This window comes from Lepidochelys kempii, chromosome 22, assembly GCF_965140265.1.
Source record: "Lepidochelys kempii isolate rLepKem1 chromosome 22, rLepKem1.hap2, whole genome shotgun sequence".
Taxonomy (NCBI): Eukaryota; Metazoa; Chordata; order Testudines; family Cheloniidae; genus Lepidochelys; species Lepidochelys kempii.
The window spans coordinates 6,038,561-6,056,466 of record NC_133277.1 but is presented as its reverse complement, the minus strand read 5'-3'; the positions used below and the strand labels follow the sequence as shown (position 1 = coordinate 6,056,466).

Sequence of the window (17,906 nt, the reverse complement as noted above, 5' to 3'; positions counted from 1 at the left end):
GCCTATCCAACCCCCCACCCCCATTCCCCCTCCCCTGATGGCCCCCCCCATACCTCTGCCCCATCCAACTGCCCCCTGCTCCCCGTCTGCCCCTCGGAACCCTCCACTCCCCGCCCCCTTACCATGCCAGAGCCAGCCATGCCGCCTGCCCTGCCCCGCAGGAGGAGGAGGAGAGGGGAGAGGGGGACAGCAGGGGAGGGGCTGGGGGCAGCCTCCCCGGCCGGGAGCTCAGGGGCCAGGCAGGATGGTCCTGCGGCCTGGATGTGGCCCGCAGGCTGTAGTTTGCCCACCTCTGTGCTAGGAACTGGGTTGAGGCCTACCAAATTCATTCCATGTAGGCCATTCACAATTAGGGCTGGCTAGAAACCAGAATTCCATTTTGGGAAAAATTATGACAAGGTTTCAAAACAGAGACCTTTCCAAAAAAATTGTGAAAAAGCAGAGAAAGAGGCCAGTGGCCAGGGCACTTACCAGATGAATGGTCCAAACCACTAGGCCAGGTCTTACTCCACTTTTGACTGGAAAGTGCATCCTGTGTATTCAAAGCAGATTTGTTTTCACAAAAAGTTTCTGCTTTGACGAAACATTTTCAAACAGAAAAATGTTTGGTTGACAAATTCCCAACCAGCACTATTAAAAATGCTATTTCATTGCAACAAATCGGCACGCACAGCCCACGGCTCACAAGCAACCCTACGATAATAATGCCACAAATAATACCCCAGCTCCTTTAGGTGATCTTCCTAGACTGACGACTCTGCTCTTCTGGTCAACAGCAGAAGGCTGCATCCGTGGTTTTGGTGCAAACCATGATATGGCCACAGCAACAGCCCCACTTGAATATAAAAATTTATGGGATGTTTAATCAGATAATGGTCCAGCTTCAGGGTAAAAGTTTGCAAAAAAGGAACTCAGAATTGCATATTTCCAGTAGTCAGTGTTCCACTGAGATGGCATCAAGCCTGAAGGAGTCTCAGAGCCCTTTGCTAGTCAAGAGTCTGATAGACATTTATTATTTCCTTTCCCTTCTAGTCCTTATTAATGTAAAAACAAAAAGGTGTTAAGACAGGAAAATTCCTCTGCATTTAAATAAGATTAAAAGTCTGTCACAGCTGTCAGAAAATTCAATGTCATGGCTGAAATGGATCTCTTAAGCCCATAAAGATTTGACACTAGGTCTAGCATCCAATCTCCAGTGGTGGTCAATGTTGTAGACTCCAGAGGATTGTGTGCCATTCACAGACCTACACAGAGAACACGCTACCAAAGCAGGTTTCTTCCTTTCCACATCTGCTAATCTGTTTATGTTTTGAAGCCTGAGGATCAGAGATAGGTGTACACCTAGACACCTGAAATGTGGTGTCTTTCACCTCAAGATCTGGCTCCAAAATACTCAGGCACATCTCAAACGAAAATTAAGGCAGCCCTCGTAATGACCCCACCCCCATGTAATAATGGCTGATCCTGCATCTCTTATATCAACGGTTTTCAACCTTTCCAGACTACTGTACCCCTTTCAGGAGTCTGATTTGTCTTGCGTACCCCCACGTTTCACCTCACTTAAAATCTACTTGCTTACAAAATCAGACATAAAAATACAAAAGTGTCCCAGCACACTATTACTGACAAATTGCTTCCTTTCTCATTTTTACCACATAATTATAAAATAAATCAATTGGAATATAAATATTGTACTTACATTTCAGGGTATAGTATATAGAGCATATAAACAAGTCATTGTCTGTAGGAAATTTTAGTTTGTACTGACTTCGCTAGTGCTTTTTATGTAGCCTGCTGTAAGACTAGGCAAATATCTAGAAATGTTGATGTACGCCCTGGAAGACCCCTGCAACGTACCCCTGGTTGTGAACCACTGTCTTACATGTCTTAATCCTAGGTAAAAAGGGGGAGGTAAAAAGTCACTTTCCAGGTCTTGTATGTAACCCTTCTGCCAGGGGCTGTCAGCAGCAAAAGAGGCCAGGTTCAATTTTCAAGGGGTTCCTTCGGAAAGTGTAAACAATAGCAGCTCGATCCCCGGCCCAGAAACCTGGGTCACTATGTGTACCACCCTGGGCACCCTTGATAGGCAATACTTCCCCGCTCGTAAGCACTGACTCCTGGGGTTTACAACAAAGAGAACTTATTAGAAGGGATGACAGAATGCACTTGGGAAAGCCAGCAATTAATCAATTGACACTTTCTATGAGGTAAAACTCCCTCTCCTCTAGGGTGTTTTAGCGATAATCCCAACCTAGCCCTCCTCTTGCCATTGTGCGTGGCTACCGCGCTCCGGCCACTGCCTTCGGCCCCACCTCCCCACTCACCGTCTGCTGTCCGGGGTTGCTGGGGTCCAAGGACCCTGGCAGTTTGGTGCTCCGGGCTGTTCCAGGGACTCCGCCTTCTGACCCAGCTGAAGTGATTTGGGCTCTGATTGCTGAGTAGGGAGGCCCCCAGCGGAGACCTGAGGTAAAGGGAGCTCTCTGGGAGTTCCGCCCCACCCACCTCAGCCTGCCACAAAATTGCATCAGTCCACTGCCTTGAAACTGTCGTAATGCAGCCGTTTAATGAGTCATCAGCAGGATATGGGACCCTGGACAAAGTCCTTCCCAGCAGAAATACACTCCTCACAAAAACTGGAAGGTCATCCATCTCTCCCCAGGGCTGCCTAAGCTTCCTTACCCAACTGTGCCTCATTACTAGGTGACCCTTCGCCCCCGGCCTATATGGTGCAGATCTTTTCTCCTTCATTTCCCAACTGGGACAAGAGTATTTTATTGACTCCAAACTCTACATGCCAAAAGGTCCCAAATTGTCACATAACTGAAATGCAAATGAGGCCTGGCCCACTCAATCCCTTGCTCACCAACAGCTGTCAGCAGAGAGCTCCATCCCCAAGGGACCCTCTGCACCTCTGGCATTCTCAAGCAGCTCAGGGCTGCTCTTTTCTGTAGTCACCAACAAGTGTCACTAGTGAGCACTTTTTTCCCTGTGGCTTCAGGGTACAGGGCTTCATACGTCCACTGAAGTCAGACTCTTAACACTATTTGAGCCTAGCTATTTTTGGTATAGACCCAGTGGGTAAAAATCTTGGCTCTGTTGCAGTCAATGGCAAAACTCCCATGGGCCTCAGTGTAGACGGGATTTCACCAATTAGCTTTGAATTCTGAACATTAATGCAGAGCAAATCATTTCCCTGCTGCCCTGTCCACACAAAAAACTCTCATTCACGAGTTGTAAACCATCCTTTTTATAAAACTTTCTGACATAAGCCTGTTGTACCTCAGCTCCCATCTGCTTTTTTCTCCTCAGAAAAGCAACTGTGTAGAATTAGTGCCATTAGACTCCAAGTTTATATTCTCTCAATCCCTCCTAGTGCAAATGTGCTCTGTTTACCCATTAAAAAAATGGGTTTCCCTCAGAACTTCAATCCTGCAAACTCAGCCTGGGGGTCAAGGTGAGCCGCTAGTGACTTGTACGGCACCTCTAGTTATCAATTCCAAGATTTTGGAACCTGACCAATGATCTGAAGTGGTTCCATTTTGCAGTGGCCAACTTGAGACACCTCCATTTCAGAAGGTTTAAGATGAAAACTGACGTTCCCCAAGTCATGACTCACTTTTGAACATCTTGGCCAAGGATTCTGCAGGGCAAATTTTGCTCTCGGTGGCACCTGTATACCCTTACTGCTCTGCGATTCTGCCCCAAATTACATGTGTGCAAACTCGTGGTCTTCACATTTTGCCAACACTGACACCTGTGAAAGCACACGAATGCCTCTGGAAACAACTTAGCAATTCATTGGTGGGGCACAGCCAGAATAGACCATAGCTCGCTCTACCATAGCTGTGTTTAACAATCAGTTAAACAAGGAAACACTTACGTTTGTAACTAAAATCAGCAGGTCCAGTGGAATACACCCAGGGAACAGATCTGTTGGGTAAGAAGGTGCCATTTTTAGAGTCACTGTTCAGAGTGAAGCTTCATTAATCAAGCACGTTAAGATTATTGGACTGGAGACTTGCTTGCGACGGGTTGTGTGTGGAGGGGGGAAATACATTGAGATTCTCCATTAATAATTTGTTAAAACCCCCCAAAGGTTGGATAATCAGAGGTAAGTCTATACCCTCAATTACGACTGTAACGCAGGGAACCAGCATAGACTAAACCAATAGGGAAGCCATTAGAGAAGTGTGTTCTAGTGATGGAAGCACTGGACTAGAACTCAGGACACCTGAGTTCTTCTGCTGGCCTGCTGGGTAACGTTGGGCAAGTCACTGCACTTTCCTGTACCTCAGTCTCCCTATTTGTAAGATGGTGATAATGAATGATACTTGCCTCTTTTGTCAAGCACTTTGAAATCTATTGATGAATAGTGGTATACAAAGTGTAAGTATTATTTAGTTTGCTCTTAGTTTCTTTCTCTGAATTGAAAATAAATATAATTTAGACTGAAAGTTTATGGTTTTGCTGTGAGCTTGGGGAAAAAAGTGTAACAATATGATGTCTTAGAGAAGAAAACACCCATTTATTTTCTCAAATTTTTTTACATCGTAATCCTCATACAACAGTTGTCAGCATAACATTTAATACAAATTTTTTAAAAAACCCACAAAGATTACTTGCAAAATTATATATATTTTAATATCCAAAATACATTGCATATATATAGTAGCAAAAGCCCATTTCCATGGGGAAATTTTTTTAATAATTTTTAATTTTTTTGCGATTATTGCAGTAATGTTACCTATAACATTCCAAAAGCACTAATACCTAAACTGGTTAGCTTGATCTCTTTTTCCCCTTTTGTTAAATAATGGCATCAGTGCTTCTGTTTAAAGTTACGACCAAACTATAATGTTCTGTTTTAAGGTCCCAATTCTGCAAGCAAATACACGTGGACTAAACCTTGCACTGACACAGACATTCAGAGGTTATGTCTACACTAGATATTTTTGCTCCTGTTAAATGATTGCCAGTTAATTCCAAATTAGCTAATAAGCTTGCAAATACCAATCTAAGACCTCTATAAACATTTGTTCCAAGACCTTCATGTTTCTGTCCTTAAATGAACATTCCTGGATCATCAAGTCTAGCTTCGCAAATTAGAGGTAGATGAAAATTTTGAAATGTTTGAAATGGTGATGAAAATGTTCTGCAAAAGCTTTTCACACATTTTTTTGTGTGGGGGAGGAATGTTTGCTGATTTCCATCCAGCTTGATAGAATTATAAAAATGTTTGAAAAACTCCATTTTGATGGAAAATTGTTGTGAAAAATTTGGAAAACGTTGATGCATTTTTTCAACTAGCTTGAATACAAACATGTTGGCTGACTTTGAGTTAATTAGGAATCAACGAATTCAAGCGAAAACAGGAGCACAAACCCTGTGCTTTAGACACTCCCAGTGAGCTCCGATGTGTTCCACACTAGTATAGGAAAGAAATCTGCCTGGATCCAGTTGTGGGATCAGGGCTCTATTCCCACCAGATACGTTACATGTATCTTTTTTTCATTTTAATTTTTTTAGCAAAAAGTACAAAGCTACAGCCCAAATGTACAGATTGAAAAGATGTACAAATTACATTTAAAAAAAAACAAACAAAAAAACAAGACAAACAACAACATAAAAACCCACGAACAACTGATCTGATAGTAAAAATAACCTGCATTTGTGACTGAGGTCAACTCGTTTTATTTCATCTTTCTTTTAATATTGTGAGATATAGGGAAAAATAACTCTGCATAACTTATACAGTAAGTAGCTTTCTGATTAGCTGACCCTTAGAATGACGGTCTGACAAACGCACAGCGTTCGTGAATCGGTAGCGCTTAGCGATCCCGAAAGCTTTGGCAGAGCTCTCCAGGATCTGCTGTCGTTTATTTCATCTTTGCTCTCAAGGAATGTCTATGCTTGATGTAAGGTTACTTTCTTTTGTTCTGGTCTCAGATGTTTCTGGAGTTAATATACAGTCCAACACAAGTTGCACACTCTAGAAAGGTTCCTTCAATGCCCTTTACTTCTTTATATATATAAAATTTCCAGTTGGGTGAAAAACCTCATTGGCCTTAATTAAAGCTAAAATTCCAGTTGCCATCCTCTGCAGCCCCAGGTCCTCACAACATAATATCTGACTCTTCCATCCCCTCCCCGAAACCGGAAACCCTCCCACCAAAAACACACATGTCATCCTAAGTCCCCGTTAAACAAACATAGCATTCTTCTAAGACCCACGGCTGGATCTATGTCTTGTTAAGAGTCTTCGGACTGCTAAAAATTTTTTTCTCTTGTCTTGTAAAAATTCAAATGCTGATAATCATTCCAGGTTGTGGTGAGCAATCTTCACGGACAATTTCTACAGAGGACATAAGTCTTAGAACCAAAATAAAAACACAGAGTACTGGCCTGCAGAGGTATCCATCTCTGAGTTCAAGATAGAAGAGGCAAAATTACAAAAAAAAAAAAAAAAAAAGAGAAGGTTTGATCCAAGAATAACTAATATCCAGTTTTTAATTCCCCCCACCCAACAATGGCCACAAAATACCCAAAAATGGTCCAGAAAATCCCAGAAGTAAAGAGAGCATCCAACCAGATTGATAAAGGCCACTGAAGGTACAAAATATCTAGTAGTAGCTGCCCAAGTGCGATGGTACATGAGTGTTGGGATGACGTGGGACATTGGGGTTTGGGTAGATGCTGCCCGTAGGGGAGGTCCAATAGGATGCTGCTGCTCCGAAGAAACTGGATGATGTGACAGGCATGGAGGAAGCATGGGGGGGCACAAAGTTCACCTTCTGTTGGTGGGCATGGTAAGAAGGCATATAGGAAAGATCTGATGGATACTTGTACATTGAAGACTCAGTTGGATGAGGCTGGAGAGCCTGGGCAATGCCATGAAAGTCAAATTTGTAGGCATACCTTTTGCCATGCACTTTGGTCATAATGTTCTTATCGTAGTAGTATCGGAGGGCTCGGCTCAGCTTGTCATAATTCATGTTGGGCTTGCTCTTGCGCTCTCCCCAGCGCCTGGCCACCTCGTCGGGGTCTGTCATCTTGAACTCCCCATTGGTCCCCTCCCACGTGATGCAGTTGGCATTGGAACTGTCCGAGAGCAATTCAAGGAGGAACTGCCACAGCTGGATCTGCCCGCTCCCTGCATGAAGTGAGCCAAAGAGAAAAGGAAATGACATTCCATTTCCTGCTTAAATGAAAAGACAAAGCCAGGAAACAGAGGGACTATCTCAATCTTTGATGGGAAAGTTTCCTTCAAGCCTTACAAACTCTTGTGGAGGGCTGGCCCACCTATTCCCAGAAAGCAAGTCACTCAGCCTCTTCTTCCGTTTGAGGTCAGAATAGCTGATCAGAGTGGTCCCCTCTGGCATTAAAATTGACAAATCTACAAAGCATTCATAAATGGGCTTTTTATGAACATGGTCATTATTCAGAATTATTCACTGAATGGCTGACATAAACGTATTTCAACCTCGCTTTGCTCACTAACTATTTTCATAACTATTGCTGAAAATACCTGCAGTTCATAATTTGCCATGTGCGGCCTTGTGGCTGATCACCTATATCACAATATGATTTCTTCTCTCAAACTGGAGAACTCCTAGACTCTTTCAAGATGGCCGTACTAACACTTCCTGTAAGGAGGCTCATGAGAATCCATTTTTGCATGAGCATTCAACACCTTATCCCTCTGCGAACAGAACACGTGCTTGTGCAAATGTAACCCACATTAATGCCAAGGTGGGTCTTTGTCCCCCTCTTGTGGCTGGGCCATGTAAAGAGGTTACAAGATTGCAACAGCCTCGATGCTAATCGACCTTGTCCGTTAGCTCAAGCAAGAGATGCTCATGCTCTTGCTCTTATTACCAGAGGTCTGTAGATGACTTGATCAGGGGGTCATTGTGTAAACATAGCAAGCCTGCAAAGGGTGTCACCAGAGGCTAGCTAAGAGCTTTAAGCGATTTAGGTCTTCTACTCTGTGGCGTAGTAGTAAAGTTTATGGGTTCAAATCTGGTTGGCTGCTTTGAGGGGGAGGGGTAAAATGCTTGTGGTGAGCAACTTCATGCGGTGACCAATACCGAAGAAGTGACTTCATTGTTTGTATTCAAACAAAGACTATTTGGAGCTATCCACCTAGTTTTACTCTTGCATAGTCCTTGTACTATATCATTTGCCCACCCTTGCCTTATAATAGTGAAACGTCACTCCTGGGGAAGACAGTCAGCTCAAAAGCCTTCTTACTATTTAAGACCCATGATAGGGGCTGCACACGGAAGCTACCAATAGAACAGCCATGTGGAGGATCATGAAGAAATTCTCCACACCAGCTGCCATGACCAGCACAGAGGGAAGTGGTAAGGGCAGATGTGGGATCCACTCCTATTCAGTCCAATGGCCCATATACTCTACACAAGCAGCAGAGGAACAAAAGCTACGATTCCAGCCCAGTCTGGAGCAGTGGCTCATGAGAGAGTTGGCCCTTTAAACAGGAGCTGGAATTTGCCTTTACGATCGTGGTCTGGTGTCCCCAACTGAACTCACCTGGGTTGGCTAGGCGGCTGCTGGTGGGTCCCAGAATTTGATAGGGATCTAAACAAAGAGACAAGAAATCTTTTTTTTACTCTACTGCACAAAAAGAAACAAAGTACTTCTCTATTTTTCTTAACCAGAATGATCCAGATGTCCATTTTCCTTCCTTTTTTACATTGCCACTCCCCTCCTACAAATCAGTCCCATTGGCCTCTTATGTTGTTTAATGAACAGACGCACATTATTTAGGGAGGATTAAATAACGTAGGGGCTGCTGCACTCTTTTCATAGAGTGTCCCACTTTTTAAGATCAAAATCCCCACTGGACACGTGCCACAGCACCAGCCACAGCAGTTGGCTGCTTGAAAACATAACGTCAGGCCAGCACAACACGATGGGATCTGAGCAAATACATTTGCTTTAATGTGAGCAGTTGGGCCACTTGCTTAAGTCTGCCTCATTTTCTAGTCGGGCTGATTATTTCCTCTTGTGTGCAGGTGGGATTTTTCAAAAACACTCCCTGTTGGCTCAGATCTGCTCCCAATGAAGTCAATGGAAGATTGGTCCAACTCAGCTCTGACTAAAGTCAATGGGTGTTTTACTGCTGATGCTAACGGAAGCAGAATGAGGCTCATGCTGAATGCTTTTTAGAAATTCCATCATGTATTTATTAGGAATGAATCTCCTCCCTTTTCCAGGGGCCCCACTGTTGTAATCTCTCTACTTCCTTTCATTGTCCCTTGGATTTTGGTGTTGGCTCATGGCTGAATTTATACCTTAACAAAGAAAGCTACAAAGCATTTGTGCAGAACACTGAGAAGGCATCATTTAGTTGGGAAACCCAACCCATTGGGAAACCCAAGCAAGAAGTATCACTGCTTGGAGCCTGACAGGACTTGATTCTCTTATTTATGGTGCTTTGATAGTGGTGTACCTCTGTCAACTTTGTTGGAGATGCTCCCATTTTATATTGGTGTAAGCAGTGATGAGCTGCCAGAAGCTGAAGAACCGGTTCCTTCAGTCGCTCCGGGTCTTCGGCGGCACTTTGGCAGCACGTCCTTCAGTCGCTCCCGGGTCTTTGGTGGCACTGAAGGACCTGCTGCCGAAGTGCCGCCGAAGGCCCGGAGTACTGCTGGGTGAGTAAAAATTCTCAGGGGAGCTTCCCCAGCTCAGAGCTCAGGTGGGATGGAAAGGACAGTCCCATGGGCCACAGTTTGCCCACCCCTTTAACAACCAGCTCTAAACTGGCTTCAAAATTTAACAACTGGTTTGCGCGAACCAGTGCGAACCGGCTCCAGCTCACCACTGGGTGTAAGGGACGTTAGAATCCAGCCCATAGACCCTTCACCATTTTGGCAGAAGCAGCTCCATTGACTAGTTGCTTCAGAATCCTTTACACTGCCTGCTGTGGGATGTCAAAGGAGACACCAAAGCAGCTGACACTAAGGATTTTGGACCCTGCACATGACAAAGCTGATACAGGGACATCTCTTTTAAATGGGGGTAGGAGGATCCATAAGCAGCCAGAAGAAAGTAGTTTTGGATAAGCCTTGTTGGATGAACAGAGCTGACCAAGTATTATAAGTGTTTGAGCCCACTTAACTTGAGCCTAAGACTGTCCCAGCCTGAAACGTTACAATAACAGGTTGGGAAATTCAGTTATTTATGGGATGCAGCCGAGCACACACTGGACACATTTACCTGGTTGCGGCCGTTGCTGTTCTGTATTCTTATTCACAGTTTGAGTCCCTGCAACCGGGGGACCTGTAATAACAGGAAAAGTGAGATCGTAGATGTACTGCAAGCAGACGAGAGGGAACAATTTAGGGAACAAGATGGATGCAATGTATACATTAACATGGCCACGCGAGTGGAGATGGGCAGGAAACAGTTTTGTGGTCATATGGGAATTACTGTTTTCCTACATATTTATTACCCTGAACAGGGATGAAAAGTCAAAATCACAATTTTCATCAATGGAAAAATTTTAAAGAATTTTGAATCAGGTCAAACTAAATGCTTCATTTTGATCATTTTGACTTTTTGAAATTCTTTTTTACTCTCAGTTAACCTAAATTTCGAAACAAACATTTGCTTCAAATTGAAAAATGGATTTTTTTGTTTCGAAAAGGGCAAAATAGGATGTCAACAATTTCTCAACTTTTTTCTGGAATGTTTTTTGAAACAGGAAATTTGCCAGATGAGTCTTTCCCATCAACAATTTTGGTTTTGGCAAATCAACATTTTCTGATTAAAAAAAATGGTTTTGGTCAAAAAATTCCCGGCCAGCACTACAAATCAGTTCAACCTTAGTCCTAGCATCTGCTCCATCCATTCAGATTATCACTGATAACAGAGAGAATGCTATAAACCAAAGGATGGCCTTCCCATTCGGACTGAGCATTTTCCATAAAGCTCCTAAACAGAAAGTACTGATTTAGAGCCAAATTCTGCCAGCCTTACCCCAGCTGAGTCGTATCTTGCTCACGGACAACTTGTGACCCCAGGACATGTGACACCAGTGAAAGAAGAACAGAATATGCCCCAGTGACAGCCAGTTATACTAGCTGAGATAAAAATTCCATGGGCTAGCAATCCTCCTCCTTCAGGGCATAAACCTACCATTTGGGGGCAGCAGGAAATCTGGCCCCACCCCGTAGTATTGCAAAATTATCTGCATTATGAAAATAATTAACAACTAGAATAATTTGCATATCTATAGGATTTTCAATATGATGACTTCAATGTGCTTTACAAATATTAAGGGCCAGAATCTGCTATGCTTTCTCATGCTGAGTGGCACCTTTCTCCTTTGAACAGTAGTAAGGGATTGGAGTATGGTGTTATTCATCGTGATTAATGGTATCAGAATCTGGCCCAAGGTAAGGATGGCTCTAATGAATTAAGTCTCACAAGAGACTGGAAGTTAATAAGGCCTGGATCCTCAGTCATTCTGATGCCTGTACAACAAGCAAACCAAACCTAGCACAACTCATGACCATGTTTTGATCCTCTGCCTCAGAATTTGCCACCCCCAACATGGCTACTTACTTTTGGTGAGGCTGGAGTTCATGTTATTGCCCCATCCGGCTCTCCTGACCGCATCGTAGGAGGGATCTAATGACAAACGACAAGAGGGAAGGAGGAGGTGAGTCCAGACTGTCCAAGGAAGGCTAGAGAGGTGGCTAGTTGTGATTATTGCTTAAGAAATTTCACACACGCTATAGTTACTTTGTCTCCATGCCCTGAGTTATATATGCGTTTCAGCCATCTGTTATGTATTGTACATTATAGTGCAAGGGCCTTGGGGCAGGGCCTGTCATTTTTTGATCTGTCTGTACAGTGCCTGGCACAATGGGACTCTGACCTGTCTGATCTGTAGGCACTGCCAAAATATGAATGTTAAAAAATAAGACATGGCATGGGACAAGTGGAGCTTTGGGAGACTTTGTTCAGGGAGTGGCTGGCAGAGGGTGGGAGCAGGGGTAAGGCTTGGGCCTCCATCTCCTCCCTGCACAGGTGGTGGTAGCATAGACTGGGCCTGTGCTTGACTCCTGCATGGGGCACAAGTTGGTGATGGAAGGCAGGGAGGAAAACAAGAACGCTTAGTGCCCTCCACCCTGTTTTGTACACCCATCTACTGTCAGGCACCATCTGGTCCCATGGGAATAGATGGGGTGGACTGAGGCTAAATGTAAACTGAACCCAACAAAATTTGAGTTCCCATCTAGTCAAAATCTGCCTCTCAGCTGCCCCCCACCCTCCCAAATATCTGTGCCTTCTTTCCACTTCAGAGCCCTTGCTCATCCTCCTGGCCCATCGCGAGGCAGCAATCAGGTGTGCCTTGCACAACCACCTGCTTCTCTGCCTCGCTGCTTCTTCTGGCCCCCCTGTGATTGTGGGGTATGGATCCCAAGGAGCCTGCCTTAAGAGCTGGTAAATATCCAGGAAACAGAGGAACTGTTCATGGTCTAAGAGAGACTGGATAGAAAGGAAAGTTCACAATGGAGATCATGAAAACATCCTGATGGGGAGATGTACTGGGCTCCTAAGGGGAAGGGTGGAAGCCCATGCACTTTAACAGCTGGCCTGGGTAAAGCTTCGGAAAATCTAGGTCTCTGCAGGGAGATGTACTAGATGACTTGGTAGAGTCGCTGCCATTAAAGAGTCAACATTTCCCAGCACTTATTACTGCACGGAGTATCTGCGATGCCACAGTGATTTCCTCACACTTAGAAGAAAGAACCTTGCTAAACACTGACTGGTGACCACAGCAAGTCTCTTCTGTCTCTGACCTCTGCGGATCATGGGCAGCCCTGAGTTATGGGTCCAGATCCCCAGCAGGTGTCAATCAGCGAAGCTCCATGCCGATTGACATCAAGTGAGGAGCTGGCCCATGATTGATTTGGAAGCTGCAGGAAACCTTCCAAGGACATTGAAGGGGCCCTGGAGGGATGCAGAAAAGCACTGTGTTAGAGAAAGTGGGGGAAACAATGGGCTCTGATTTCCCAGAAAGCAACAATGGTGAGTGAGGATTGGCTTTGGGCAAAGATGTGTCATCAGAATCCTGCATTTTAAATCCCTAGTTTTTTTATTGTTTATTGCTGAACAGTTCACAATCCACATTTTCCCCAGCCCGTCTTCTCACTCTCATCCTGGAGAGGCTGGACAGAAAAACCACTCAAGGACCAGACTGAGAGGTAGTGAACGGATGAGCCAGTAGGTTATTCAACAAGAACCAAGCCAGGGCTTTAAACCAAAAAGGATTCCAAAGTCTCCTCGTGGATCGCAAAGAAACCATAAAAACCAGGCTAACACCCAACGTTCAAAATAACAACCACCCTCATCAGAAAGCACCTCAGCAAACGAACTGCTGCCCCCAAACTCCTTCCATGACCCCTGGAGAAAATAAGAGCCAGGAGATGGCGCTGCTGATGCCCTTGTCCATTCTCATGGTTTGGGGCTGGAGACGAGCAAGGAGACTAGAGCGAATCTCCTTGTGGAAAAATCCATGTGCACTCGCCCAGTCCAACTGGCTCTGCAAAAGCCTCTTCAGTTTTTTAAATTAGTTATTGGCATGAAACGAAAAAAAGAAAGAGGGAGCGTGGGGGGGGTGGGAGAGGAAGGGAAGAGAGAGAAAAGGGGGGAAAGGAGCTCATTTAACTTGTCCGTTTTTATTTTTATTTTACTGTTGTTTGTAATAGAAACCACAATCCCTGCTGCAAATAGGTCAGACTTAAAAACAACCCACTGTGCATTAAGAATCCGACAAGACATCTCTCAATGGCAGAGTCCAGTCTGGGTTTCTTGCTCGTCCAGCGGCAGGGCTGGGGACTCGTTTTGCTAAGTGAACCTTTCTGCCCGGCTAAGAGCCGTTGGTGTAAAGAAGCAAGGCTGCTATATACGCACCAGTGGAGTTTTCCCCTGCTTGAAACCATTGGTGGAAATTGCGTCTTGTGCTGTCTACACTTGGGGCTTGCACCAGTGTCACTATGGTAGTGGTTGAAATCAGAGCACAATAGACAAGGCTTAAATTGTAGCCCATTCCCCTTGTAACCAAATGGCTTCTTCTTCCCCATCCTTGGCAGCCAGCCAGTCACTTTCATTCCTCCCCTTTGATAATCCTTGGCAGGTACATAAAACTGCATATTAATTCTACGCTTTTGGCATCATTTGCCAACAAGCTAAGGCCCGGGAGCCCCACTAAAACTGTGACAGGAAGACGGCAGAGTGGCACTGCAGTGGGTGGACCCAGCTCCGGTTAAAGAAGGAAGGGGGTTGTTTCTGAGATGCGACCAGAGAAGTTTTAAGTTTCTTTCAATTTTTCTGATTCAACTCACAACTTGCCACCTTCAGATCCCGTGAGCGACGGCATCATTTCTAGATTGGGTTAGGGGCAGAAAGCAGAACCTTGCCAATGCACATGACATGACTGGCTGACCCACAGTGAATCAACACAACAAAAAAGAAAAGATAACAGTAGAACATTTTGCATCTAAAGATCGCAGGCATTCCATAGCGGTGGTCTGAATAATTAGCCACATTTTACAGATGGGGAAACTGAGGCATGGAGCAGCAATGTGACTTACCCAGGGTCATGTAGAGCCAGAGTGTAGCCCACATCTCCTGCTTGCCATTCCAATGCTTTAACTGCAAATCAGTGCTCACTCTTGTGATCAAAAAGACTGGATCAAGACACAGAGGGCCAGATTCTCAGCAGGTGTAAATCGGCATAGCTGCATTGACTTCAACCGAATGCGGCTGATTTACACCTGCTGAGGATCTGCTCTTGGGTGGAGATTGCCCAAAATGACATTAAAGTCATTAATCATTTTAAAGCTCCCTGCACTGGTTTCTTTGCACCCTTCTTTCAAGGCAGCTGACTTGGGAGTGCAAGAGCAGTATTATGTTTACAGTAGCAGTCAGAAAACCCAGTTCAATTCCCCCCCTCTCCTCCTGTGTGACTTTGGGTAAGTTACTTAGTTTCCCTTTGTCTCAGTTCCCCATCTACAAGATGGGTATAGATACTTCTCTACCTCTTGAGGTGGGTTGTGAGGATTAATACCTCATAAGCCCCTTCAGTACTTTTGGGAAGGGGGCTGAATAAGGTTAATAAATAGTTCCTCCATTGTATGGCACAACGGGTGAGAGGGATTAAGAACAGCAGCCAGTCATGCACGTTTTGCTGTGGAAAACAGCTCACTCGTGCTCTCTCTCAAGCAGTGCAAGTTTCCACCTCTCTCAAAAAACAAAACAATCAAATCTGCCAATGTTTTTTTTTTTTGGTTTTTTTTTCTTCTTCACAAAAAGTTGTGCAACGTGAACGAACCACAGCAGCCCGGCCAGCTTCTAGTCCCAGACTCTAAAGCTGAACGTGTTCAAAACAAAATGGAAAAGGCAGAGCCAGGGAATCCATCCAGAGACTCGGGTTTCTGCAAAAACAATATTGTTCCCAGGATCTGACGCCCAGTGGCTCAAAGAGATTCTACAGAACTCTGGCCAGACGGTTAGTTATGCAGAGAGTCGTTATCTGTCGTAAAGTGGCTCAATTTTCACACTCAAACGCTCCAAGTTACAGAGTTTCAATTTAAAAATATGAGGCCAGGTCCCCTTCTGGTGTAAATCAGCAACTGACTTCAACTAAGCAAGGCCAGTTTACGCCAGCTGAAGTAAATTACGCCTGCCCTAGGTCTGTTTTAGACTTAAAAGGCCCATTTGAACAGCGGCCCTGTGACAAACGTGTATTCAATACAAAATGGAATTAAAGAGCACAAAATAAATCATAGATGTTTTCAAGAAATGTCATTCTGCAGCTGTCTGGTTTATATCCAGAAATTCCCCAGAATGAATGCAGACTCTATTAGAGGCAAGGTATGGGATATTAATAACACTTTGCACTTTCATAGTACCTTTCAACTGAGGATCTAACAGCTTTGCAAACGTTCATGCTTGCGACATGCTTTGGAAGGAGGTGAGGAATCATTAGTGTCATTTTATTATTCACATTTATAAATGCACCTCTCCAGGTGCTATTATATGGGTGGGGTAAACTGAGGCATGGGGTGACTTGACTTATCCAAAGTCACACAGTGGTAGAATCAGAATCCTGAAAGTGGTTCTGAGCCCTCTGCTACAACCTTTCACCCTAAATCCCTCCCCATCGACCTCCTCCTGACTGTAGTGAAAGCCAATAGCACGTAGGACTTGGTAGGATAGGGCCCCTGATGGAATTCCTGATTCCCTGCTGGGTTACTTCAGGTTGAAGACCAGCGATTTCCATGGAGCTACACTGATGTAAAACTGAAATAACGCAGTGGCGAATCAAGCCCTTAAGGTTTGCAATAAGCAGTGGGAAGGCCTGGCTCATCCTCTCGTTGAAGTCAAGGAGGCCCTAAGTCTACTGCCCTGCTGTGCCAGGGAGGTGAGCTCTGGTAGTGGTTTCTAGGATGAGAGCACAGTTGAAGCAGGACCTTGTGCCCACCTCCTCTGACCCTTCTCCCCACCCAGATCTCAGAGCTTCAGATCCTGCACACGCCGAAGTCAACAACAAACTTCCAACCGGCTTCACTGGTGCAAGGTCATGCCCTTAGTGCTCAGCAGAGTTATCCTGTGCGGGGCTTCTGGCACAGGGGTGGGGTTCACAGATGCTCCTTTCCCTCCCCTGAGTAAAAAAATCCCTGATCAAATGTGCACAGCTCGGGATCCCTTCCTGTACTCCCACCAGCCTCTGAAGTCTGCACGCCAGCTGAGAGAACGTGGTATCAGGAAGGCCCTGTTCAGGATATTAAAGATTGGATAATAAATCCCCCAGAAAAAAAAAAAGAAAGCTTTAAAAAGGAAAAAGCGATGTTTTTCGAATCTGAAAGGCTGAGGGTGCCTTTGGGGGCCGGTGTTCCCACTGAACAATGGAGCTCACAGTCCCTTGGCTTCCCCAGCTGCTCACTGAGTGCTGACAGCTCCTGTATCCCGCTGCCTCCTTAGAAGCTTACTCCATCAAACCAGAGTCAGGGGAGCAGACTTGTTAGTCAGCGTCGCCCTCACAAACACTCGCGGGGAAGCACGGGCAGTGGGCCTCTTTCGGCAAGGCCTTTTGATTTCGCTGGACACGGCGCTGGCTGGGTCACATTTGCAGTGGTTTGTGATAACAATCTCATCTTTCTAGGGCACCTTCCCTCCAGCTGGATCCCAGGGGGCTTGAGGTCAGGTTTTTAAAGGGATTTAGGAGCCTAAAGATGCAGATAGGTGCCAGGGTTTTGTTTACAGGGCACCTAGGTGCCTAACTCCCAGTGAAATCCACAGGAGAAAAGTGCCAAGACACTCCAGAAAATATCTGTCTGTGTGTCTTCTGGGGCAGTACTGACTCAGCAGAGGAGAGCGCCACCTACCAGTCCATGACCCCACCTGCGGCAGGGCCGGAGGTCTCCCAGCCAAGCACAGCCCAACCGCTTTACATTCTGGATTGGGGATGCTAGGCAAGAAGCCTCGATTGTGAAATAATGGGTCTGAACCATGGCCCTCTGATGCCAAATGAGTTGGCAGTATCAGGACTGGATTAATGTACGGATCAGTGGGGCTCTGCCCTGGGTGCCCAAGTGGTTCAGGGTCCTGGGATTTCAAAGTATTGTTTAATGCTGCGGTGTCCAAACAGCTAATCCCATTCCCAACATGCCTCTTTTGCTAACCTTCCCTCGCTGTGCATGGAGCATTTGGAGGAGATTAGAGGAACAGCCCCAGGAGGCACCAGAACGTCTCCCACCATCCTGCAGTTGTGGGCCTTTCCGTGTGTGTTGAGGGTGCTCAGAACCTCCCAGGAGGTACGCAGCGCCTTGCAGGATCAAGCCACTTTGCACAACCTTGCAATCTGCTTC

General features: G+C 45.3%; 2 protein-coding genes across 8 annotated transcripts in view; both read right to left on the bottom strand.

Moving 5' to 3' along the window:
* KCNJ5 (potassium inwardly rectifying channel subfamily J member 5) overlaps nt 1-3,905 on the bottom strand; it is a 244,426-nt gene extending 240,521 nt beyond the window's left edge. The window contains exons 1-2 of the mRNA XM_073321012.1: nt 3,881-3,905; nt 472-532 (exon numbers count right to left, since the gene is read on the bottom strand). The gene's annotated coding sequence lies outside the window, so the exon portion shown is untranslated. The remainder of the gene's footprint in view (nt 1-471; nt 533-3,880) is intronic.
* A 281-nt stretch (nt 3,906-4,186) lies between these two features.
* FLI1 (Fli-1 proto-oncogene, ETS transcription factor) overlaps nt 4,187-17,906 on the bottom strand; it is a 117,013-nt gene continuing 103,293 nt past the window's right edge. For 6 of the 7 annotated variants that reach the window (XM_073321005.1, XM_073321007.1, XM_073321006.1 and 3 more), the window contains 4 exons: nt 11,590-11,655; nt 10,240-10,302; nt 8,551-8,598; nt 4,188-7,150 (listed from right to left, as the gene is read on the bottom strand). In XM_073321005.1, coding sequence (XP_073177106.1) covers nt 6,621-7,150; nt 8,551-8,598; nt 10,240-10,302; nt 11,590-11,655 — 707 coding nt within the window. In that variant the 3' untranslated portion in view covers nt 4,188-6,620. Of the gene's footprint in view, nt 7,151-8,550; nt 8,599-10,239; nt 10,303-11,589; nt 11,656-17,906 lie in introns of all 7 variants that reach the window. The other variant, XM_073321009.1, reaches the window with a different exon arrangement.